The 25,572-nt window shown below is 35.5% G+C and overlaps 1 protein-coding gene across 6 annotated transcripts in view; it reads right to left on the bottom strand.

Moving 5' to 3' along the window:
- Positions 1-25,572, bottom strand: part of LOC109266144 (phospholipid-transporting ATPase IB-like) — a 225,712-nt gene that overhangs the window by 45,707 nt on the left and 154,433 nt on the right. For 5 of the 6 annotated variants that reach the window (XM_019447931.2, XM_053900764.1, XM_053900778.1 and 2 more), the window contains 2 exons: positions 20,342-20,464; positions 13,262-13,340 (listed from right to left, as the gene is read on the bottom strand). In XM_019447931.2, coding sequence (XP_019303476.2) covers positions 13,262-13,340; positions 20,342-20,464 — 202 coding nt within the window. The remainder of the gene's footprint in view (positions 1-13,261; positions 13,341-20,341; positions 20,465-25,572) is intronic. The other variant, XM_053900771.1, reaches the window with a different exon arrangement.

Below are 25,572 nucleotides of genomic sequence, written 5' to 3'. Positions count from 1 at the left end.
GAAAATCAGCAATGAAGAGAAAAATCTATAGACTACACAAAAATAGCAAACATAATAAATACATGAAGAGAAACAAATAGGAAAAATATCAGACTTCCCAATGAAATAGTGCAAATCAGAAGACAGCAAACATTTTTCAAGTGTTGAAGAAAATAAACTTCCAATCTAGAATTCTGTACACAGAAAATTTTTTTCAAAATTGAAGGCAAAAGTATTTTGAGAAACAAAATTTGAAAGAATATCCATTTCCTTTAAATTTAAGAAGAATTTAAATTATCTTTAGATGCTTATGTTAGAAAAGGAGGCTACAAAATCAATGACCTAATCTTCCAACTTCAACAAGTTGGAAAGGAGCAAATTAAATCTCAGTTAAATAGAAGGGAAAGGAATAATAAGAGTAGAAATTAATACAATAGGGAAAAAGACAAACAGTATATAAAATCAGTGAGACCAAAGTTGGTCTTTTTTTTTTTTTTAATTTTTTTTTTTTTTTAACATTTATTTATTTTTGAGACAGAGAGAGACAGAGCATGAACGGGGGAGGGTCAGAGAGAGGGAGACACAGAATCTGAAACAGGCTCCAGGCTCTGAGCTATCAGCACAGAGCCTGACGCGGGGCTCGAACTCACGGACCGCGAGATCATGACCTGAGCCGAAGTCGGCCGCTTAACCGACTGAGCCACCCAGGCGCCCCCAAAGTTGGTCTTTTGAAACTATCAATAAAGTTATCTAGCTGCACTGATCACCACAAAAAAAGAGAATTCAAAATTACCAATGTCAGTAATGAAAGAGAGAATTATCAGTAGTTATCAGTATGGGTATCACATATAATAAGGGAATACTATAAACAAATGTATGTCAATAAATGTGACAACTTGGATGAAAATCTCAAATTCCTTGAAAGATACAAATTAACAAAATAGATTCAATAAAAAAAAAAAACCCTGACCATCCTTATATTTAATAATAAGATTAACTTCATAATTAAAAACTTTCCTGGGGCTTCATCAGTAAATTCTATCAAATATTTATGGAAGAAATAATACTAATCTTAAACTTTTTCAGAAAATAGAGACAAGGGAAACACTGCCCAAATCAAGAAGCAAGCACTACCCTGATTCAAAATCCAGACCAAGAATATTATGGGTTAAGTCAGACAAATATCTCTCATAAACTTAAGTACAAAATCCTTAGCAAATATAAACAAATCAAATCTGAAAATAATCACCTTAAGAGATGCATTTAAAAATAATTTGATCAAATCCAAAATCTGTTCACAATAAACAGCTTCAGCAAACTAGAAATTAAAAGAAACTTCCTCAACATGCTAATGGACATCTATGGAAAAGCTAATATCATAACTAATGGTAAAAGGAATTTTTCTTCTTAATATTAGGGAAAAAAACAAAACATGTCCACACCTACCACTTCTGTTTAAAATTGTTTTGAAGGTCATAGACTGTGCATTAGTGCAAGAAGAAAGGAAAGAAAAGAAGAAATAAACCTCTCTTTATTCACAATGTTGTATATATAGAAAATACTAAAACGGCAAAAAAACAGTTACTAGGAAAATTAGTGAATTTAGCAAGATCACAGGGTGCAAGTTATTGTGAGAAATAAAATGTATTTCTATATGATAACAATGAAAAGTTGGAAAATAAGATATAAAAATAACACTTACAGTAGCATCCAAAACTTGCATAGTGATGGATAAGTTTAACAAAAGTTGTGCAAAGACTGTACATTAAAAACTACAACAAATTCCTAGGAGAAATTAAAGACAACTTAAATCATTGGAGAGATATACTATGTTCAGGAACTTGAAAACTTGATAATATTAAGATGTCATTTCTCCTGAAGGTAATCTATAGACTAAATTGCAATCCAAACCTCAGTATTTTTAATTAGAATTTCAACTGATTTTTAACAATTTTTATTGAAACTCAAAGGACTTAGAATAGCCAAAATTTTTTCAGAGAAGTTATATTACCTGGGTCGGGATTTAAATATGAAGTATAATTATCAAGACAATATGGTCTAAGAATAGATTTATGTCAGTGAAACATAGAGATTCCAGATACAGATCCATTCATACAGCTTCAAAGATGCCAACATAATTCCATGGGAAAAGCACAATCTTTTCAACAAAAGGTACTGGAAAAACTGGCCATCAATAGGCAAAAGATAAATCTCAACTCTTACATCAATCCATAAACAAAAATTAAGATCAGAAAACTGAAAAACAAACTTCTAAAAGAAAACAGTATTAAGTGTTTGTAATCTTGCAGTGAGCAAAGGTTTCTTAGGATGAAAACAAAAACACAGACCATAAAAATGTTTGATAAATTGGACCTAAATTTAAAACTTCTGACTTTAACAATATTAAGAAAATTAATCAAGCCATAGATTAAGGTATAAAATTACAGTGTATACGTGACAAAGAACTCTTATCCAGAAAGAACACTAGCAACTCTGTGGGACAACTACAACAATTCAATTAAAAAATGGGTAAAGTACTTGGGAAAAAAAAACCTCCCTCAGAGGAGGTATACAAATGGCAAACAATCACATGAGGAGATGCTCTATATCATTAGTCATCAGAAAAATACAAAATAAAATCACAAAGAGCTAGTGTATAATATTTTAGTGATGTTGTAAACAGTAAGTGAGACATGATAAAATGGGGTGAACTTATGCACATTGGATTTCTAATTTAAGATTATTTGATAGGAAACAGTCAAACATGCAGAATCTGTATGTACATCATACATGTAGTCCCTGATTTATGTGTATCCGAATTGCAAATGGCCTCCCTATAGGATTCGCTTCTATGGTAACAGAACCTTTCCGAGGCTTTTCTGTGAGGCTCTTGTGCTCAGGTCTTGATACTTGCACCCGCCACCACTCCTGCCTTCCTGCCTTGAGAGCCTATAAACCACAGCTGCTGGAGGTACCCAACTGCACCTTGCACCCGACCACCTCGACCTCTGTGAACTCTGAGAGGGTGAAAATAGTGGTATCTGAGCAAGTCAGTGACACCATTGGAAGTAAATTAAGGGGAGAATGCATCCCAAATTCTAAATTTTTAATGACCTTTTGGAATATAAGATTTTCATTAGCTATAAATCACCAGAAATACAGTTAATACCATACAATGCAAAGCATATTAAAGCATTAAAAACAGTGCAAACGTTTTTACATATATGTAAAATCATTCCTTGCCTATTTCTTTATTTCTTTACACTTGTACTAGAGCAGTAATTCCCAAACTTGTCTGTACTTCGGAATCTTCTGGTGAGCTTCACAAACCACTGATGCCTGTGGCCGAACCACAGAGATTGTGATTCAGGTCGTTTGGGGGTGGTTTGGGCTTCTGGAATTTTTAAAAAAATCTCTCACTGATTCTGACGTACAGACAAGTTTGGGAACTGCTACATATACTAGAAAATGGTAGGGATGATGATCCTCTCTCTCTCTACTTACTTTCAAAGTCCTGCATTAATAGATGTCATGTGATACAAGTTAAAACATAACACTATGTAGATAATGTAAGTTTGGTCAGTTACATTTAGTATGACACATTTAGGCTGAATTTACAAAGTAGGAACCTGGAAACACTGGTTGTCATTTCACAGAACTCCCCGATGGTGAGTGAGAGTTTGTGATTACGTGGTTTGCTTGCCTGTTAGGTACGGAACGCCTTTAAATTTGAACATGTATTATACCTATTTGTGTGGTGTTGTGGGCAGTTAAGTAATTCAGTCCCATTAATTTGTAAGGAAATTTGCAAAGATTATTTTATCTTAGTTACTCCTCTGTCCCACCCAGTAAGCACAAATAATCATAATTGTTTATTTCTTGTAGAGAATGTAAGGGTGTTGTGTGTGTGTGTGTGTGTGTGTGTGTGTGTGTGTGCGCGCATGCTGGGGGACATTTTACATGTTATGAGATTGAAAATTTTAGTGAATCTTAGAGAAAAATGCTTAAAAATGAATGTTTTAAAAAGAATTACTGTATTTTTAAAAATTGTTTTAAAAGCACATTTTATTTTACTTTTGAGAGAAAGAGAGACAGAGTGTGAGCAGGGGAGGAGCAGAGAGAGTGAGAGACACAGAATCCGAAGCAGGTTCCAGGCTCTGAGCTGTCAGCCCAGAGCCCAGTGTGGGGCTTGAACTCACAAACCCTGAAATAATGACCCAAGCCGAAGTCGGATGCTTAACGGACTGAGCCACCCAGGAGCCCCAAGAATTACTGTATTTAATACTTGACATTTAACAAGAGAAATTCCGTAAGATACAAATTTAATAAAACCATAGTATTTCTTGTTCTGGATTTGCATTCATTATTACCACAGTGGTTCAAATTCCTTTCTCCATTTTGAGGATGAGCTAAGATCCCCCAAATATAGTCTATTTATTGTATACAATAAGTCTTTACCAGATTTATTGACACATAATTTACATACCATACATCCACACATTCAAAGTGTGCAGCTCAATGGCTTTTAGTATATTAACAGAACCAGGCAACTATCAGCATCATCAGCTTGAGAACACTTTCCTTCCCTCACAGAAGAAACCCCAGACCTCTTGGCTATTACTGCCCCATCCATCCCCCAGCCTTAGGCAAACACTAATCTGCTTTCAGTCTTTATATGATTTGCCTGTTCTGAACATTTCATGTAAATAGACTCATATAATATGTGGTCTTGTGACTAGCTTCTTTCACTTAGTGTAATGTTTTCAAGATTCATCACTGTTGTAGCATGATCGATACTCCATTCCTTTTTGTTAATAAACACTATTCCATTCATTGTATGTATATAGCACATACCCATCATATATCCATTCATTGATTAATGAACATTTGGGTTATTACGAATAAAGCTGCTATGTGTACAAATTTTTCTGTGGCATAGACTTTCATTTCTCTTGGGCATATACCTAACAGCGTAATTGCTGAATAATACGGTAACTCAATGCTTAACCATTACAGGAAATGCCAGACCGTTTCCCAAAGGGGCTACACCATGTTACATTCCTGCCAGCGGTGCATGAGGGTTCCAGTCTCTACATCTTTGCCAACAGTCATTGCTGTCTGTCATTTTGATGATAGCCACCCTGATGGACATGAAGTATTACCTCATTGTGGTTTTAATTTGCATTTGTTTAATGATTAATGATGTTGACCATCTTTTCATGTATTAGTTATTTGAATATCCTCTGGGGAGAAAGGTCTATTCAGATCTTTGGCATGTTTTAAAAATTGGGTCTTTTTGTCTTTTTACTGTTGAGTTGTAAGTGTTCCTCATACATCCCAGATAGAAATCCTTGTTATAATGTGTAAATGCTTTGTTCTATTCCGTGGGTTGTATTTATACTTTTTTATTGAAGTATAACTGACATACAATGTTATATTAGTTTCAGGTGTACAACATATTGATTAGACAATTCTATTCATTACTCGGTGCTCACCACAGTAAGTGTTAGTCACCATTTGTCACCATAAAAAGTTATTACAGTATTACTGACTCCATTCTCTATGCTGTATTTTTCATCTCCATTTATCTATTTCACCCATTCCCCACCTACCTGCCATCTGGTCACCAACAGTTTATTCTCTGTATTTGTCTAGCATTTTGTTCAATTGTTTTATTCAATTTGTTTTGTTCATTTGTTTTGTTTTTTAGATTCCACACGTAAGTGAAATCATACGGTATTTGTCTTTCTCTGACTTAACTTCACTTAGCATAATAACCTCTAGGTCTGCCCATGATGTCACAAGTGGCAAAAAAAAACACCAAAAACAAAACAAAAACCTTGTTCTTTTTTATGGCTGAGTAATATTCCATTGTATGTATATGTATGTGTGTGTATGTGTGTGTATGTGTGTGTGTACACACATACCACATCTTGTTTATCCATTCATCTATAGATGGACACTTGGGACGCTTCTGTATCTTGGCTATTGTAAATAGTGCTGGAATAATCCTAGGGGTGTGTATATCTTTTTGAAATTCTGTTTTTGTTTTCTTTGTGTTAATATCCATTAGTGGGATAGCTGGATCATAAGGTGTTTATATGTTTCATTTGTGAGGAACCTCCATACTGTTTTCCACAGTGGCTGCCCCAGTTTGCATTCCCATCGACAGTGCATGAGGGCTCCCTTTTGACCACATCCTCATCAACACTGATTTCTTATCTTTTTGGTATTAGCTATTCTGATGGGTGTGAGGTGATATCTCACCATAGTTTTGATTTGCATTTCCCTGATGATCAGTCATGTCGAGCATCTTTTTATGTGTCAGTCGGCCATCTGGGTGTCTTCTTTGGGAAGACATTCAGGTCCTCTACCCATTTTTAATCAGATGCCTTTTTTTTTATGTTGAGTTCTTTTTGTATTTTGGATATTAACTCCTTATCAAATGTATCATTTGCAGATATCTTCTCCCATTTACTAAGTTGCCTCTTGTTTTGTTGATGGTTGCTTTTGCTGTGCAAAATCTTTTAGTTTTGGTGTAGTCCCACTAATTTATTTTTTCTTTTGTTTCCCTTGCCTGATGAGACATGTGGATAAGTGTGTTGCTAAGCCTAATGTCCAAGGATTACTGTTATATATTCTTTTAAATTTTTTAATTTCAAGTCTCACATTTAGATTTTTAATCCATTTTGAATTTATTTTTGTGTATGGTGTAAGAAAGAGGTCTAGTTTCATTCTTTTGAATGTAGCTGTCCAGTTTTCCCAACACCAATTTTTTTTTGATTTTTAATGGTTTTTATTTTTATTTTTTTTTATGAAATTTATTGTCAAATTGGTTTCCATACAACACCCAGTGCTCATCCCAAAAGGTGCCCTCCTCAATACCCATCACCCACCCTCCCCTCCCTCCCACCCCCCATCAACCCTCAGTTTGTTCTCAGTTTGTAACAGTCTCTTATGCTTTGGCTCTCTCCCACTCTAACCTCTTTTTTTTTTTTTTCCTTCCCCTCCCCCATGGGTTTCTGTTAAGTTTCTCAGGATCCACATAAGAGTGAAACCATATGGTGTCTGTCTTTCTCTGTATGGCTTATTTCACTTAGCATCACACTCTCCAGTTCCATCCACGTTGCTACAAAAGGCCATATTTCATTCTTTCTCATTGCCACGTAGTATTCCATTGTGTATATAAACCACAATTTCTTTATCCATTCATCAGTTGATGGACATTTAGGCTCTTTCCATAATCTGGCTATTGTTGAGAGTGCTGCTATAAACATTGGGGTACAAGTGCCCCTATGCATCAGTACTCCTGTATCCCTTGGGTAAATTCCTAGCAGTGCTATTTCTGGGTCATAGGGTAGGTCTATTTTTAATTTTCTGAGGAACCTCCACACTGCTTTCCAGAGCGGCTGCACCAATTTGCATTCCCACCAACAGTGCAAGAGGGTTCCCGTTTCTCCACATCCTCTCCAGCATCTATAGTCTCCTGATTTCTTCATTTTGGCCACTCTGACTGGCGTGAGGTGATACCTGAGTGTGGTTTTGATTTGTATTTCCCTGATGAGGAGCGACGTTGAACATCTTTTCATGTGCCTGTTGGCCATCCAGATGTCTTCTTTAGAGAAGTGTCTATTCATGTTTTCTGCCCATTTCTTCACTGGGTTATTTGTTTTTCGGGTGTGGAGTTTGGTGAGCTCTTTATAGATTTTGGATACTAGCCCTTTGTCTGATATGTCATTTGCAAATATCTCTTCCCCTTCCGTTGGTTGCCTTTTAGTTTTGTTGGTTGTTTCCTTTGCTGTGCAGAAGCTTTTTATCTTCATAAGGTCCCAGTAATTCACTTTTGCTTTTAATTCCCTTGCCTTTGGGGATGTGTCGAGTAGGAGATTGCTACGGCTGAGGTCAGAGAGGTCTTTTCCTGCTTTCTCCTCTAAGGTTTTGATGGTTTCCTGTCTCACATTCAGGTCCTTTATCCATTTTGAGTTTATTTTTGTGAATGGCCAACACCAATTATTGAAGAGACTGTCTTTCCCCATTGTATATTCTTGCCTCCTTTGTTGTAGATTGACTGTATAGGCTTGGGTTTATTTCTGGAGTCTCTATTCTGTTGATTCATGTGTCAGTTTTTATGTCAGTGCCATATTGTTTTGATTACTGTAGCTGTGTGGTGTATCTTGAATCTGGAATTGTAATACATACCTCCAGATTTGTTCTTTTTCAAAAGTGCTGTGGCTCTTCAGGATTTTTTGTGGTTCCGTACAAGTTATAGGACTATTTGTTCTAGTTGTGTGAAAAATGCTATTGGTATTTTGATAGGAATCACACTGAATCTTTAAATTGTTTTGGGTATTATGGACATTTTAACAATATTAATTTTTCCGACCACAAGCATGATATATCTTTCCATTTGTTTGTGTCAATTCAGTTTCTTTCACCAGTGTCTTATAGTTTTTGGAGTATAAAGTCTTTTACATCTTGATTAAATTTATTTCTAGGTATTTTATTCTTTTTTGTGTAATTTTAAATGGTTTTTTTTTTCTTAAATTTCTATTTCATTAGCAGGATATAGAAATGCAATAGACTTCCACAGGGCACCTAGGTGGCTGAGTTGGTTAAGTGACCAATTCTAGACTTTGGCTCGGGTCATGATCTCATGGTCATGAGATCAAGCCCTGCATTGGGCTCCATATTGTGCATGGAGCCTGCTTAAGATTTTCTCTCCCTCTCCCTCTTCCCTTCTTCTTCCTGTCCCCCCCAAAAAAAAGAAAAAGTAAAAAGAAATGCAACAGATTTCTTTATATTAATTTTGTATCCTGCCACTTTATTGAATTCATTTAGTGATTTGGGAGGTGTTGTGAGCTAAACAGTATTACATCTTTCAATCCACAAATGTTGGATGACTTTATGTCCATTTAAGTCTTCTTTAATTTCTTTCAACAATGTTTTATAATTTTCAAGGTATAAATTTTGAACTTTTGTTAAATTTATTTCTAAGTATTTTCTTCATTTTTATGCAATGGTAAATAGAATTGTTTTCTTAGTGTCACTTTCTGTTTTCTTATTGCTGTTGTCTAGAAATAAAATTGAATCTTTGTGTGTTAATCTTGTACCCTAAACCTTAATTTATCTTTAATAGTATTTTAATTTTAATAGTATTTAATTTTATATATACATATATATATATATATATATACACATATATATATAAAGTCATGTCATATACAAATAGAGATCATTTTACTCTTTCCTTTCTACACTGGATGATTTTTATTGCATTTTCTTGCCCAACTATACTGCCTAGTATTACCAGAACAATGATGAATAGAAGTACTGTAAATGATATTTTTTCCTCTTTTTTTAAGCATAGTTATTTATTTTTCAGAGCGAGAGAGAGAGAGAGCATGCATGCGAGAGGGAGAGGGAGAATGAGCGGGGGAGGCGCAGAGAGAGTGGGAGAGAAAGAATATGAAGTATGCTCTGTATTCTCAGCGTGGAGCGTGATGCTGGGCTCAATCTCACAAACTGAGATCGTGACCTGAGCTGAAATCAAGAGTCAGACGCTTAACCCACCAAGCCACCCAGGTGCCCCTCATTCTTGATTTTAGGGGAAAGCATTCAGTCTTTCACCATTAAACATGTTAACTGTGGGAGTTTTGTAGATGTCTTTTATCAGATTCAGAAAGATCAATTCTATTCCTACTTTAGTGAATGTTTTTATCATGAAGATGTATTGACTTATGTCAAATGCTTTTTCTGAATTTATTGAGACAATCATGTAATTTTTGTCCTTTATTTTTATGATGAATGACATTATTTTTGTGTGTTAAACCAACCTTGCATTCCTGAGATAAATCCCATTTGGTGTTTTTGTGTGTACCCTTATATATATTTCTAGATTTAGTATGTTGATATTTTGATAAAGATTTTGCATCTATACTATTTTATGAAATTTATTTTAAAATCATTTATGAAAAGACAAGATGGGATAATGCATTTACACTGTCTTATATGATTACATAATTTCCTTTATCAATGCTCTTTGTGAACTGGGTTTACTTATTTTTAATCTGAAGAACCTCCTTTAGTATTTCTTGAAAAGCATGTATTACAGTAACAAATCCTGTCATTTTTCTGTTTATATGAGAATGTCTCTGTTTTGCCTTCATTTTTGAAAAATTATTTTGTTGGGCATAAGATTCTTGGTTGACAGGTTTTTTTTCTTTCAGCACTGCCTTCTGACCTCCATTTTTGTGTGTGTGTGATGAGAAGTCATCTGTACGTCTTAACTGGAGCTCCCTTGTCCATGAGCCACTTTTATTTCTCTGCTTTCAATATTTTCCTGTTGTTTTTGGCTTCCAACATTTTTGCTACATGTGTCTGGGTATGGATCTCTTTGCATTTATCTCACTTAAAGTTCACTGAGCCCCGTGGATGTACAAATTAATGTTGTTCAGCTAATTTGAAGCTCTTTAGCTATCATTTCCTTGAAGAGTTTTACTACTTCATTCCTTTTCTCCTCTGGTTCTTATACCCCATTTGCCTATATTGGTGTGTTTAAAGGCTTCTCATATTTCTGAGTCTGTGTTCATTTTCCTTCATTCTGTTTTTCTCTCTGGTTTTCAAATTGCATACTTTCCATTAATGTAGCATCAAGTTTCATAATTCTTTCTTCTTCCAGTTCACATTTACTGTTGACCCCCTCTAATGAATTTTTCATTTTGGTTATTAAAACTTTTCAGCTCCAGAAGTTTCATTTGGTTCTTTTTTATAATTTCTGTCTCTTTTTTGATAATCTGTTTGATGTGCCTTCATACCCTCATACCTTTAAGGATTTCTTATGGTTCTTTCAACATGTTTGTATTGGCTAATTTGAACTCTTTGTAACTCTGACATGTAGGCCCTCTCACAGGAAGTTTCTGTTGCCTACTTGTTACTGGGTATATGGGTCATGCTGCCCTGTCTCTTTGCATGTCTTGTACTTTTTGGTGTTGCTGAAAACTAGACATCTTACATAATACACTGTAGCTACTCTGGATACTAGTTTCCCTCCCCTGTCTTCAAGGCTTATATTTGTTTTGATGTTTATTCTGTGATTTGGCTGGCTATTTTAGTTGAAGTCTATTTCCCCTGTAGTATGAAACCTTGGTATTGCTCCTTGGAAGGTGCAGCCCTGAGCAGGCACACAGTCACCTTGGCTTTATCTGGTCTGTATTGACACTCCTTTTCCCTGATTTTTCCATTAAGCTACCTGACTCACTTGGTATGACACCAGTTGTTAGGCTCCACTAATTACCCACAGGATATTCTATTGTTTTTGACAGTGTTCTAGGGCATTAATTGTACAGCAGTCTGATCTGATTAAATTCAGGCTGGGATAATTTTGAGACAGGTCTTTGAGGTTTGTTCTCACCTCAGGAGGGCTATTTTTATCTGTTTCTGTACCTGGTTCTTTCTGAACCAGGCCTATGGTTTAGCTTGTTGGTCTCAATTAAGAAGAATTATTATCTTTGAGAACATCCCTAGACTTGAACTCTTCCCCCAGTATGTTTCAGTCACTTCCTTTGGAAAGAGTTTTGGGGCTGTCTTTTCTTATGTACCACCCGTTACCATAGGTAAAACCTTATTGCCACTATCTTTGGTGGTAGTGAGGTTGTCGTCACTGGTCTTCTTGGCTTGCCTTCCCAGCAATCTCCTGGAGATTCTCTTCCCTACAAGCAAGCTGTGGTGAGAGTGATCATGGATCCGGTATTCTTAGCCTATTGTGCCTGTTGTAGAGACTTTGTCCTATGGACATAGGTTGATTGGAAAAGGAGAGCTCTAACCTCTTGGCCACACTCATCAGGAATTTGGCCTCTTCAACTCAAAGTTAGGGGCAGGGGATAAGAAATGCCGGTGGCCTGGCTCTCCTGTGAGATATTGTAACATTGAGTGATCATTGAGAATACTAGTATTCCTACCCTCTTGGCCACACTTGGCTGTAGTGGAGCTTCCATCAAGCTAGGTTGTGATTAAGATAGGGAAGGAGTAGGTCATGGCTACAATGCCATAGACTCTCAATGTTCTTACTGAGTAGTAGGTTTGCTTGAATAAATGTTTCTTCGTTTGTCTTTAGGACACTATCCAGAGAAGGTGCAGAGTCACGTTTTCATAATTTTGACCAGTTTTGCTTATCTGGGTGGGAGGCAGGTCCAAGGAGCTCCTCACAACTCCATCCTAAAGGAACTTTTTGTAAACTTGTGATTTTGCTATAATTTGTTACCATTTGAAACTTTTGTCCATTGTTTTTACAGTGAAGGCCTTTAGCTATATTAATGGCAGATCCTTTCTTTTAAATACCAACAAATAACACATACAACTCAAACTCAATGTTTAAAAAATATGTCCAAGATAAAGGATATATTTCTAGTAACACCCAATGAAAATTAAATCTGGTTAAAGAAAAATAATTATATTTCACACCTTACTTTATGGCTGTGAACCCATTACACAATAGCACACTTCATAAATATATTTGGGGCGCCTGGGTGGCGCAGTCGGTTAAGCGTCCGACTTCAGCCAGGTCACGATCTCGCGGTCCGTGAGTTCGAGCCCCGCGTCAGGCTCTGGGCTGATGGCTCGGAGTCTGGAGCCTGTTTCCGATTCTGTGTCTCCCTCTCTCTCTGCCCCTCCCCCGTTCGTGCTCTGTCTCTCTCTGTCCCAAAAATAAATAAAAAACGTTGAAAAAAAAAATTAAAAAAAAAAAAAAATATATCTCCTACATTTAGATGTATTGGACCCACGTTAGTCTGTAGAAAAACTTCATACATAATGTTATTTGGAAAATCGTGTATCAGGAAAAGGAGACTTGGTCTAATAATAAAGCGTATTAAACTTGTGGTATAGTCCAAATTGTAGCATCAAGTTTGGAAAGTGAAATAAGAAAATAGACATAAATTTCAAACTTACTAATGGAGGGCACCTTGATTCATTAGAATGATTATGCTTTCTATCAGACCTGCCAACTCAAATATTTCTTAAAAACGAACAATAAGAGCACTAATTCTCAATTTACTTATGTCAGACACAAAGAAAATGCTTTCTAAAGATCAACTGTTAAGTGTCAGCTGGACTGTAATTTTATACATATTTTAAAATTCCCTTTTTGTTGCCTTCAGGTCTTTCTTTGGAAACAAACACACACGCGTGCGCGCGCACACACACACACACACACACACACAGAAATACTGGCCCCAGTGAGAAAAACATGCTCTTTGTTGAATATATGAAACAATGAAGCCTTTACCATGCTCCAGCATTTTCATGGGCAACCAGAAGAGAATGAAGGAATGGACCAAAGCATTTATGCATTGAAACCAAAATACCTAAAAGAAAACAAAGCAAGAAAGTTATGATAGTATGTTGGTCTAAATCTAAAAATATGTGACATTAGGAAATATACTTGCAGTTTGAAACACAGTTATAAAGCCAAAATGTTTTCCTAGATATGGAAAAATTCCATTTCTTCTACTCCTAAAAGAAATGACTATGAAATTAAAGGATATTATTTGAAAACTCATTAAACATAAATGTGTAGGATTCAAATATAGAATATTTGTTATAAAAAGTATAAAAACCTAAATTATCCAGTGAAAAAGAACCAGAAGTAGTAATTTGTAAAAGAAATAAAAATATTTTTCAATCTTTAAACTGTAGTGTTTTAAATATAATTTCTTTCATGTAATACAATCTGCACCTTTACATCGACACCCAGATTTTGGTCAAAGTAAATTTTAATAAACCATATACAATTTTCTTAAAGGAAATATTAATAATATAAAATCTCTAGGGTCAAACAAGAGTACATTGGTTAGGAGATGGTAGAACAACAGCAAAAACAAATCTTTGTTCTTTTGGTTCTAAATGTATCAGTTATTTTTATGTTTGCCAGGAAGACTTACAGATAAAGGACTAGAGGAGAAAAATACGTGGAAGAAAACATATCTGTCCTGTGACCTAAATTTCCTGAAGTAAAGCTGTTTTTAGGAAAGAATGTAAGAAACTGGTTTAAAAACACAACTAGTGCCAAACTGGAAAACCTCAAGGTTCATGGAACATTGGGCAGAATACATAGAAGTTTCTGTCTCTGTGGAGAAAAATTATCCTTGGACTTAGCACAACTCCTGTCCTTCCTAATATTAAAATGCAGATCCAAAAGGGCTAAATTGTTTCCAGTTAACGTGCTGGTATTCCAGAACAAAACTCAAGAATAGTCATGGTGATACAAAATAAAAAACTTTTGTGCACAGCAAAGGAAGCCATCAGGAAAACAAAAAGGCATCTTACTAAATGGGAGAAGATATTTGCAAATGATTCATCCAATAAGGAGTAAATTTCCAAAATATATTTGTAAAAAAACTTGTACAACACACACACAAAAACACATAATCTGATTTAAAAATGGGAAGAGAGGGGCGCCTGGGTGGCTCAGTCGGTTGGGCAGCTGACTTCGGCTCAGGTCATGATCTTGCGGTCTGTGAGTTCGAGCCCTGCATCGGGCTCTGTGCTGACAGCCCAGAGCCTGGAGCCTGTTTCAGATTCTGTGTCTCCCTCTCTCTGACCCTCCCCCGTTCATGCTCTGTCTCTCTCTCTCTCAAAAATAAATAAATGTTTAAAAAAATTAAAAAAAATAAAAATAAAAAAATAAAAATGGGAAGAGGATTTAAATAGACATTTTTCCAAAGAAGACTTACAAATGGCCAACTGACACATGAAAAGATGGTCAACATCACTAATCATCTGAAAAAGGCAAATCAAAACCACAATGAGAGACCACCTTACACCTATCAGAATGGGTAGAATCAAAAAGACAAGATATAACAAGTGTTGGTGAAGAGATGGAGAAAAAAGAACCCTCGTGCACTATTGGTAGCAATGCAAACTGGTGCAGCCACAGTAGAAAACAGTATGGAGTTTTCTCAAAAAATTACATCTAGTAATGCCATATGATCTAGTAATACCACTACTGGATATTTACCCAAGAAAACCAAAAACACTAATTCATACAGATACATGCACCACTATATTTACCGCAGCATTATTTGCAATAGCCAAGATATGGAAGCAACCCAAGTGTCCATCCGTACATGAAGGGATAAAGAAGACGTGGTATGTATATACAATGGAATACTGCTCAGCCATAAAGTAGGAGATCCCACCATTTGCAACAATATGGATGGGCCTAGAGGGTACTATGATAAGTGAACTAAATCAGGCAGAGGATGACAAATACCATATGATTTCACTTATATGTGTGATCTAAAAAATAAACGAACAAACAAAAACCATAAGAAATCGATACAGAGAATACACTGGAAGTTGCCAGAGGAATGGGAGAGTGGAGGCATGGGAAAAATGGGTGAGGGGGGGTGAGGCTTCCAGTGTGGAATGAGTAAGTCATGGGGATAAAAGGTAAAGCACAGGGAATATAGTTAATGGTATTATAATAGTGTTGTATGCTGACTGATGGTAGCTACACTTGTATAGAATAGATGTAGGTAGAATAATGTATAGGCTTCTTGAATCACTGTTTTACACCTGAAACTAATGTAGCATTGTGTGTCAACTGTACTTCAATCAATCAATCAATGTAAAGGGAAAAAATATATTCATGGTTATACAAAAATATCTATCACGTAGGACAAATCCAATTCAGAATTATCAGGCATTAAAAAAAAAAAGGCAGAAAAACACTACCCAAAATGAGGAAGTAAAAATTAATTAAATCCAGCCTACAACCAACACACATATTAAAATTTGCAGATAAGAATGTTGAAAGAGTATAACTCTATTCTTTTCCTTTTTTGAAACAGTATTTATTCTTTATGTTCAAAAGCTTAGTAGGGAAGTAGAAGATATAAAAAATTTCCAGATAGAAATTTAATGGATTAAAAACTATAAATTTTGAGATAATAAACTTACTAGACGGCAGTAATGCAGATTCAGCATTGCAGAAGAAAGAATTAATGGCATAGATATTGCAGAAGTAATTGAAGACAAAATGATAACAAAACACCCAAACAAAACAAAATTTAACAGAGAGGAGGATGTATAAAACAAAGGTATAGGTTCAATGAAGTTTTGGACAACTTCAAGTGATCTAACATATGTATAATTGGAAGCAACAGAAGGAGAGAAGATAGGCCAGAAAAAATATTTGAAAATACAATGGCTGAAAATTTTCCAAATTTGATGTAAACTATAAACCAAGAAACTTTTTTTGTAAAGGACAAGATGGAAAAAAAACTATTTTATTCTTTGGGGGCCACAAGATCTCCATTACAACTATTCAATTCTGCTGTTGTACCTCTACGATAATCATAATGAATTTGTGAATGAATGGTCATGGCTGTTTCCCAATAAAATTTTATGAAATCAGGCAACGGACTAGATTTGGCCTATAGCCCATAGTTTGCTGAACTTTTTTTTTTTTTTTTAACATTTACTTATTGTTGAGACAGAAAGCATGAGCGGGGGAGGGGCAGAGAGAGAGGGAGACACAGAATCTGAAGCAGGTTCCAGGCTCTGAGCTGGCAGCACAAAGCCCGACACAGGGCTCGAACTCACGAACCGTGAGATCATGACCTGAGCTGAGTCAGACACCTAACCGACTGAGCCCCGAGGGGCCCCCTCATCTTCTTAGTATAAACCTACAGATCCAAATCCTCAGTGCACCCCAAGCACAGGAACCATGAAGAAACAAGTCACCACAATCCAATTGCTCAAATCTGGGGGGAAAAAAATCTTCAAAGCATCCAGATGAAAAAAGACACATGAAAGGTATAAAGTGAGGATGACAGTAATTCCACATCAAAACAATGCAAGTAAGAAGACAATAGAAATTACTGAAAGAAATAAACTGTCAAACCTAGAATTTTATGCCAACCAAAAATAACTTTCAAAAATGAAGGTCAAATGAAGACTTTTTGAGTTCCATAAAAACTAAGAGTTCACTGCCAGCAGATTTGCACTACAAGGAATGTTAAAGGAAGCTCTGCAGGCAGAAGGAAATTAGAACACATATTAATGTGAATCCACACAAAGGGTAGAAGATTACTGGAAATGACAAAAGTATGGGTAAAGATCTAAGTGTTTCTCTTACTATTTAAGTCACTTTGAAAAATAATTGTTCAAGCACAAGTATTAATATGGTGTGGGGTTGTTAACATATGTAAAAGTAACATGTATGACAACATTAGTCCAAAGGTCAGAAGGAGAGAAATGGAAGTGTACTAGTAAGGTTTTTATACTGTATGTGAATTAGTGTATCACTTGAAGTCATACTACACTAACTTTAACAATACATGGTATAAACCCTAAAGCAAATTCTTTAAAGAAAAGAATTATAGCTAAGAAGCCAACAAGGAGATGAAATGGAATTCACAAAAATTAATCCAAAAGAAGTCAGAACAAGAGAAAACAAGGAAACAAATTATAATTAGGAAAAATCAAAAATGTATAGAAAGATGGTTAAATTTGAACCAAAACACATCAATAAACATATGAAAATGTAAATACTTTAAACATGCAGTATAGAGACGTAATATCAGACTAGATAACAAAGACTACAAACTGCCCACTAGAAGACTCAAATAAATAAATAAATAAATAAATAAATAAATAAATAAATAAATAAAAATAAAAGGATGGAAAAGATATATCATAAAAACACTAAAAAAAACTGGAGTTGTCATATTACTATCAGACAAAATAGACAAGATCAAAGAAGAAAATAATAAAGGTAATTTCATAATGAAAAAGGGATCAATCAAGACAATATAAGAATCCTAAACATTTATACACCTAATAACAGAACTGCAAAATACATGAAGCAAACCTGATAGAACTTCAGGGGATATAGATGAATCCATACTTTGGGTTGGAGATTTTAGTTCCTCTCCAACTGAGTAATTAGACAGAAAATTAATGTAGAAGAATGTAGAAGTTTGAACACTACGAAGTTGACCTCATTTAACATTCTGTCCAAGTAAAGATGAAATACTTATCAGATAGACCATATTCTGAGCCATGAAGTAAGACTCAATACAGGGGAAAGTGGGTGTTGGGCACTGAGGAGGGCACCTGTTGGGATGAGCACTGAGTGTTGTACGGAAACCAATTTGACAATAAATTATATTATAAATTATATAATTATATTATAAAATTATATATAATACATATTATAAATTATATATTATAATTATATTATAAATTATATTTAATATATGGGTGCCTGGGTGGCTCAGTGGGTTAAGTGTATGACTTCCCCACTCATACTCTGTCTCTGTCTCCCAAAATTGAATAACAGTTAAAAAAATGTTTTAATTGTATTTAATATAAAAAAAAGACCCATGTTTCTTCCAGGCATCTATATATTTTTTTAATTGAAGCACAATTAACATAGTGTTATATTAGTTTCAAGTGTACAATATAATGACTAATAATTCTAAACACTATTCAGTGCTCATTATGATAAGTGTACTCTTGATTCTCTATTTTACCCATTCTCTTACCCACCTCTCATCTGGAAACCACCAGTTCATTCTCTGTATTTAAGAGTCTACTTTTTGACTCTTTTTTCCTTTGTTCACTTGTTTCTTAGATTCCACATATGAATAAAATCATATGGGATTTGTCTTTCTCTGACTGACTTATTTCACTTAGCATTATACCCTGTAGGTCCATCCATGTTGTTGCAAATGGCAAGATTTCATTCTTTTTATAGGTGAGTAATAGTCCATTGCTTATATATACCACATCTTCTTTACCCATTTGTCTACTGATGGACACTTGGGTTGTTGCTTCCATATCTTGGCTATTGCAGATAATGCTGCAATAAATATATGGGTGCATAGGGATTAATATGCAAAATATATAAAGAACAAGTAAGTTTTTTTATGAGCGTAAGTTCAACTCAATACCAAGAAAACAAATAATGTGATTTAAAAATGGGCAGAGGATGGTCATGCAAGCTGGTGCAGCCACTCTGGAAAACTCAAAAAACTAAAAATAGAACTACCCTACGACCCAGCAATTGCTGGGATACAGGTGTGCTGTTTCAAAGGGACACATGCACCCCCATTTTATAGAGCACTATCGACAATAGCCCAAGTATGGAAAGAGCCCAAATGTCCATCGATGGAGGAATGGATAAAGATGTGGCATATATATACAATGGAGTATTACTCGGCAATCAAAAAGAATGAAAGCTTGCCATTTGCAACTACATGGATGGAACTGGAGGGTATTATGCTAAGTGAAATTAGAGAAAGACAAAAATGATATGACTTCACTCATATGAGGACTTTAAGAGACAAAACAGATGAACATAAGGGAAGGGAAGCAAAAATAATATAAAAACAGGGAGGGGGACAAAACATAAGAGACTCTTAAATAAGGAGAACAAACAGAGGGTTACTGGAGGGGTTGAGGGAGGGGGGGATGGGCTAAATGGGTAAGGAATCTACTCCTGAAATCATTCTTGCACTATATGCTAACTAATTTTGATGTAAATTAAAAAAAAAAAAAAAAATGGGCAGAGGGCCTGAATAGACATTTTCCCAAAGAAGACATACAGATGGCTGACACATGAAAAGATGTTCAACATCACCAGTCATCATGGAAATGCAAGTCAAAACCACAATGAGATATCAATTTATACCTGTCAAATGGCTGAATGAAAAAAACTCATGGAATAACAAGTGTTGGCCAGAATGTAGAGAAAAAGGAACCTTCATGTACTGTATAAATGCAAATTGGTACACCCATCGTGGAAAACACTATGACAGTTACTCAGAATATTAAAAATATAATTATCATGTGGTCCAATAATCGCACTTACTGTGGTATTTACCCAAATGGTACTTACCCAAAGAAAGCAAAAGTACTAATTTGAAAAGATACTTGCAGGTGTCCATATATTTTTAAAGCTTCACTAATGACTGGGATGCAGTTAGGTTTACTCTAAATCTCAACTCCGTGATCCCAGGAAGAAAGCATTCCAGAAGAATCGCTTGTCTCCTCTAAAAATAGGCCTGAGTCCCTCATTTGTATTTTCCAGGATTGGCCCAATGCACAGCATGCCTCCTGAAGCTGCTCTGTGCACAGTTTGTGGGACCACACATGGTGCCTTGCTTCTTTTTCTTTAGTTTCCCTCTGCCACATATTGTTATTTAAATCTCAGTTCCCTAGATAAACTAAACTACAAGGTAAATGATTGTACAAGGCTGCATTCCTTGGTTTTTAAATTATTTTTTTTAAGCATCAGAAAAGGAAAAGAGGTACCTTTGGAGTTGAGATGAAAACCTGCATTAAATCTTCTGTTTACCTTTGTGTTGAAAATTTTCCCTGCCTGAGAAATCCTATAGAGTTGTGGGCACCTAAGCAGGCTCTTCTCACTGCAACACTGTTCAAAGATTCCCAGAGTAAGAGGTGGTAATGAAGTGAAAATCTACATAGAAAACAAGGATTTATTAAAAAGAACTTTTAGTCTGTAACTAAATTAATAATATTGTAACAATGTCACTTTCCTGACTTTGATAATGTATTACTACTCTTAAGATATCATTATGGGGGAAGCTAGTTGAAGGATACACAGAACTATTTTTGCATCTTCTGGGAAGTCTTAAACTATTTAAAAATAAAAATTACTGGGGTGCCTGGGTGGCTCAGTCGGTTGAGCGTCTGACTTCTGCTTAGGTCATGATCTCCTGGTTCCTGGGTTCAAGCCCCCCACAGGGCTCGGTGCTGACAGCTCAGGGCCTGGAGCCTGCTTCGGATTCTGTCTCCTGCTCTCTTTGCCCCTCCCCCACTTGCACTCTGTCTTTCTCTGGCTCTCAAAAGTGAATAAATAATAAACAATTTTAAAAATAAATAAAAATAAAAATTATTTACAAAGAAGATATTAATAAGTCACATAGATTCAAACACATTACCAAATCACGACTTAATTTTCTGATCCAACCCTTTGGTTCAGGAGGTTACAACTGTGTAAATGTTGCTTTATGAGCATAAAATGAATACGTTTTTTCTTCTGTTTAATGAGGTAAGACAAACTGACTATCTAGATATTTTAACAATAGGCATAATAGTGCCCAATATATCTACCAATAATGACATTCGTATCCCTCATAAGAACTAGTTGTTTACAATTTTTTTAATGTTTATTTTTGAGAGCGAGTGAGCATGAGCAGGGGAGGGGCAGAGAGAGAGGGAGACACAGAACCTGAAGCAGGCTCCAGGCTCCGAGCCGTCAGCACAGAGCCCGACACGGGGCTTGAATCCACAAACTGTGAGATCATGACCTGAGCTGAAGTCAGACACTTAACTGACTGAGCCACCCAGGGGCCCCAACAACCAGTTGTTTTCTAAGCTAGTTCACTTGACAGGACTGGCACATAGTAATTACTCAGTAAATACTTTTGTGAATGTTAGATTAAACAAAAATATATAAAAAAATTCTTTATCTTGATAATAATCAGAAACAAAGAGATGTTTCCCAGTCACTTACTCTTCAAATATTTTATTAACAATCATTATGCCAGCGACCGTATTAAATGAAAAGTACGTGACCCTTTAAAAAGTTCTGGACCTTGTCAGGGAGGGAACGCTGTAACAGCAGATACAGTAACATGAGAAAAATGGGGAAGTAAGGGAAAAGTTTAAGAAGGAGAAAGGGGAGAAAATGAGAGGAGAGGAGACTAGCAGGAAGACGGAAGTGCGTGAACTATGTCCATTGAGGACTGAGAAGTGCTTTCAGAAAGACTCCTTGGATAAAGGACACTTGAAGCTCACCAGAATTTACATGTTTCTGCTCCATTTGGTTTCAGTGCCTTTGCCAGTTTAACCAGGGATTCTTCACAAAGAGCAACAAGGCTCGCTGAGCGAGTGCTTTTCACACCTCTGGGCCTCTTATGTTTGCTGTTGTCTCATTGGCCAAATCAAGTCACATGACCAAACCCAGAGTCGGTGTGGGTGGGTACACCAAAGTTGTGGATGCACCAACTGGGGGAGGTTTACTATAACAATCTAACACAACACGCGACTCATGTAGATTTTCTAGAATTTTGTACAAAATATTGACAGCAACTAAATAAAGCATTACTTCCTTTTCAGTTCTTTTGTTTTGTTTTGTGTTTTGACTCATTGCACTGGCTAGGACCTACATATGATGTTGAATCGAAGTGGTAAGAATGTCCATTCTTCTTGGCCTTAGGGGAACAGGTTTTGCCTTTAGGTATGACGTTAGCTGTAGGTTTTTCAGAGAAGCACTTTCTTAGTGCTTCTCAGAATGAGTGATAAATTCTCTCAAATGTCTTTACTGCATTTGCGGAGATGATTATATGGTTCTTTCTTTTATATCTTTTTTTTTTAAGTTTTTTTTTTAGAGACAGCATGTGCGTATGCAGAGGTGAGGGGCATAGTGGGGGAGAGAGAGAATCTTAAGCTGGCCCTGCGCTCAGCACAGAGGTCATAACCTGAGCAGAAATCAAGAGTCTGCCACTCAACTGACTGAGCCACCCAGGTGCCCCTTCCTTTTAAATCTTATAAAAAGGTGTATTACGCTGAATATTAAATAGTAAACCAAACTGCATTTCTGAGATAAATCCTAATTTGTCAAAAAGTTTTTTATATTGCTGGATTTGATTTGCTAGAATTTTTTGCATCTGCAATCTTGAGGGATATGGGATTGGAATATTCTATTCTGTCTGGTTTGATATCTGGGTAATACTGCATCATAAATGAGTTGGGGTATTTCCTCCTCCTCTCTTTTCTAGAAAAATTTGTCTATATTTGTTTTGTTAATACTTCTGAAGGTTTTCTTTAATATATGGGAAGGTTTTTAACTAAGAATTTAAAATTTTTTAATAGATATGGGGCTATTACGGTTATCTATATCTTCTTGGGTGATATTTAGTAGTTTGTGTCTTTCAAGGAATTTGTCAATTTTATTCAAAATGTAAAACAGGTCATAAATATTCTTCATATTTGCTGATAGTCATTTGTTATCTGTAAGACCTGTAGACCCCTCTACCATTCATTCCTAATATTGGTTAATTTCTATCTTCTTTTTATAGTGTGCTTGATCAGTCTGAATAGAGATTTATCAACCTCATTTGTCTTGTTTTAAGAACCAGTTTTTACTGCCTTTTTTTTTTTTTTTTTTTTTTTTGCTTTACACTTATTTTAATCATGCTGTTTTCTTTTATGTTTATTTTGCTTTGTTTATTCTGGACTTCTTTGAATCTTCCTTTTCTAGTTTCTTCAGGTTGGAGCTTGATGTTAGACCCTAAATTACTGGTATAAGCATTTAAAAAATGTAAATGTTCTCTAAGCACTGCTTTAGCTACATCTTACATAATTTGAAAATTTTTGTTTTTTCTGTTCAAAATATCTCCTAAATATTCCTGCGATTTCTTCTGTGACCATGATGTATTTAGAAGTGTGTTCGTTAATTATCAAATATGTGGGTGTTTTCCTAAGGAATTACTGTTATTCCTTTATTGTTTATTGTTACTGCTATGTAGTTTAAATCCACTGAGATCAAAAGAACATCTTCTGTGTGATTTTAATCCTTTTCAATTTACTAAGACTTGCCTTATCACTCAGCATGTAGTCTATTGATGAATGTTTTATATGCAACTTGAAAAGATTGTGTATTTTGCTATTGTTGAGTAGAATTTTCTATAAATGTCAAAGGAAAGTTCTTTTACTGAGGTATAGTTGACTCCTAATGCTACATTAGTCATACAACATAGCAGTCAACAACTCTGTACATGATGCTGTGCTCACTTCAAGTGTAACCACCCCTTATCACCACACAACACTATTATGATATCATTGACTGTATTCACTGTGCTGTACCTTTCATCCCATGACTTATTCATTCGTAACTGGAAGCCTGTATCTTCCACCCACCTTTATGCATTTTGCCCATCCCCCAGCCCTCTGACAACTACCAGATTATGCTCTGTATTCATGGATCTCTTTTGGCTTTGTTGCTGTTGTTGTTAGTTTGTTCACTTGTTTTGTTTTTAGATTCCACATATAAGTGAAGTCATGTGGTATTTGTCTTTCTCTGACTTATTTCACTTAGTACAATACCGGCTAGGTCCATCCATGTTGTTACAAATGGCAAGATCACAGTCTTTTTTTTTTTTTTTTATGACTGAGTAATATCCTTTTGTGTGTATATACATCGTCTTTATCCGTTCATCTATGGGTGGGCACTTGGGATGCTTCCACGTCTGGGTATTGTAAATAATGCCACCACAAACATAGGGGTCCACATATCTTTCAGAATTAGTGTTTTCATTTCTTTGGGTAAATAACTAGTAGTAAAATTACTAGATCCTGTGATATTTTTATTTTTAATTTCTTGAGGAAACTCTATACTTTTTTCCACAGTGCTTGCACCAATTTAAATTCCTACTAATGGGGATTTTCCTATTGGTTCCCTTTTCTCCACATCCTTGCCAACACTTGTTATTTCCTGTCTTTTTGTTATTAGCCATTCTGATATGTGTGAGGTGATATCTCATTGTGGTTTTGATCTGCGTTTTCCTGATAATCACTAATGTTAAACATCTTTTAATGTTGTCTGTTGGCCATCTGCGTGTCTTCTTTGGGAAAATGTCTATTCAGGTCCTCTGCCCATTTTTCAATCACATTTTTTTAATGTTGAGTTGTATAAATTCTTTACATATTCTGTATATTAATTCCTTATTGCAATGTCTTGCAAATATCTTCTAGGTTACCTTTTTGTTTTATTAATGGTTTCTTTTGCTCTACATTTTATTTTGGTAGAGTCACAATCGCTTATTTTTCTTTTGTTTCCCTTGCCTGGAGAGATATATCCTTAAATATGTTGCTAAGGATGATGTCCAAGAAATTACTGCCTATGCTTTCTTTTAGGAACTTTATGGTTTCAGTTCTCACTTTTAGATCTTTAATCCACTTTGAGTTTTTGTGTATGGTGTTAAGAAAGTGGTCTAGTTTCATTCTTTTGCATGTAGCTGTCTTGAAAAGACTGTCTTTCTTCATTCCTGCCTCCTTTGTCATAGATTAATTGGCCGTTTAAATGTGGATTTATTTCTGGGCTTTCTATCCTGTCCCATTGACCTACGTATCTGTGTACGTGCTGGTGCCATACTGTCTTGATTACTATAGCTTTTTAGTATATCTTGAAATCTGGAATTTTTATGCCTCCAGCTTTGCTGTTCTTTCTCAATATTGCTTTGGCTGTTCAAGGTCTCTTGTAGGTCCATACAAATTTTAGGATTGTTTGTACTAGTTCTGTGAAAAATGCTATTGGTATTGATGGGGACTGCCTTGAATCCATAGATTGCTTTGGGTAGTCTGACATTCTAATGATATGAATTCTTCCAATCTATGAGCATAGTATATCTTTCCATTTCTTCGTGTCCTCTTCAGTTTCTTTCATCAGTGACTCACAGTTTTCAGAGTATGGTTCTTTCATCTCATTAGCTAACTTTATTCTTAGATATTTTATTCCTTTTGGTACAGTGTAAATGGGATTATTTCCTTAATTTCTCTTTC

The sequence above is a fragment of the Panthera pardus genome, unplaced genomic scaffold (genome assembly GCF_024362965.1).
Source record: "Panthera pardus isolate Hobbes unplaced genomic scaffold, ASM2436296v1 HiC_scaffold_1, whole genome shotgun sequence".
NCBI lineage: Eukaryota > Metazoa > Chordata > Mammalia > Carnivora > Felidae > Panthera > Panthera pardus.
This window is presented reverse-complemented; position numbering and strand designations above follow the sequence as displayed.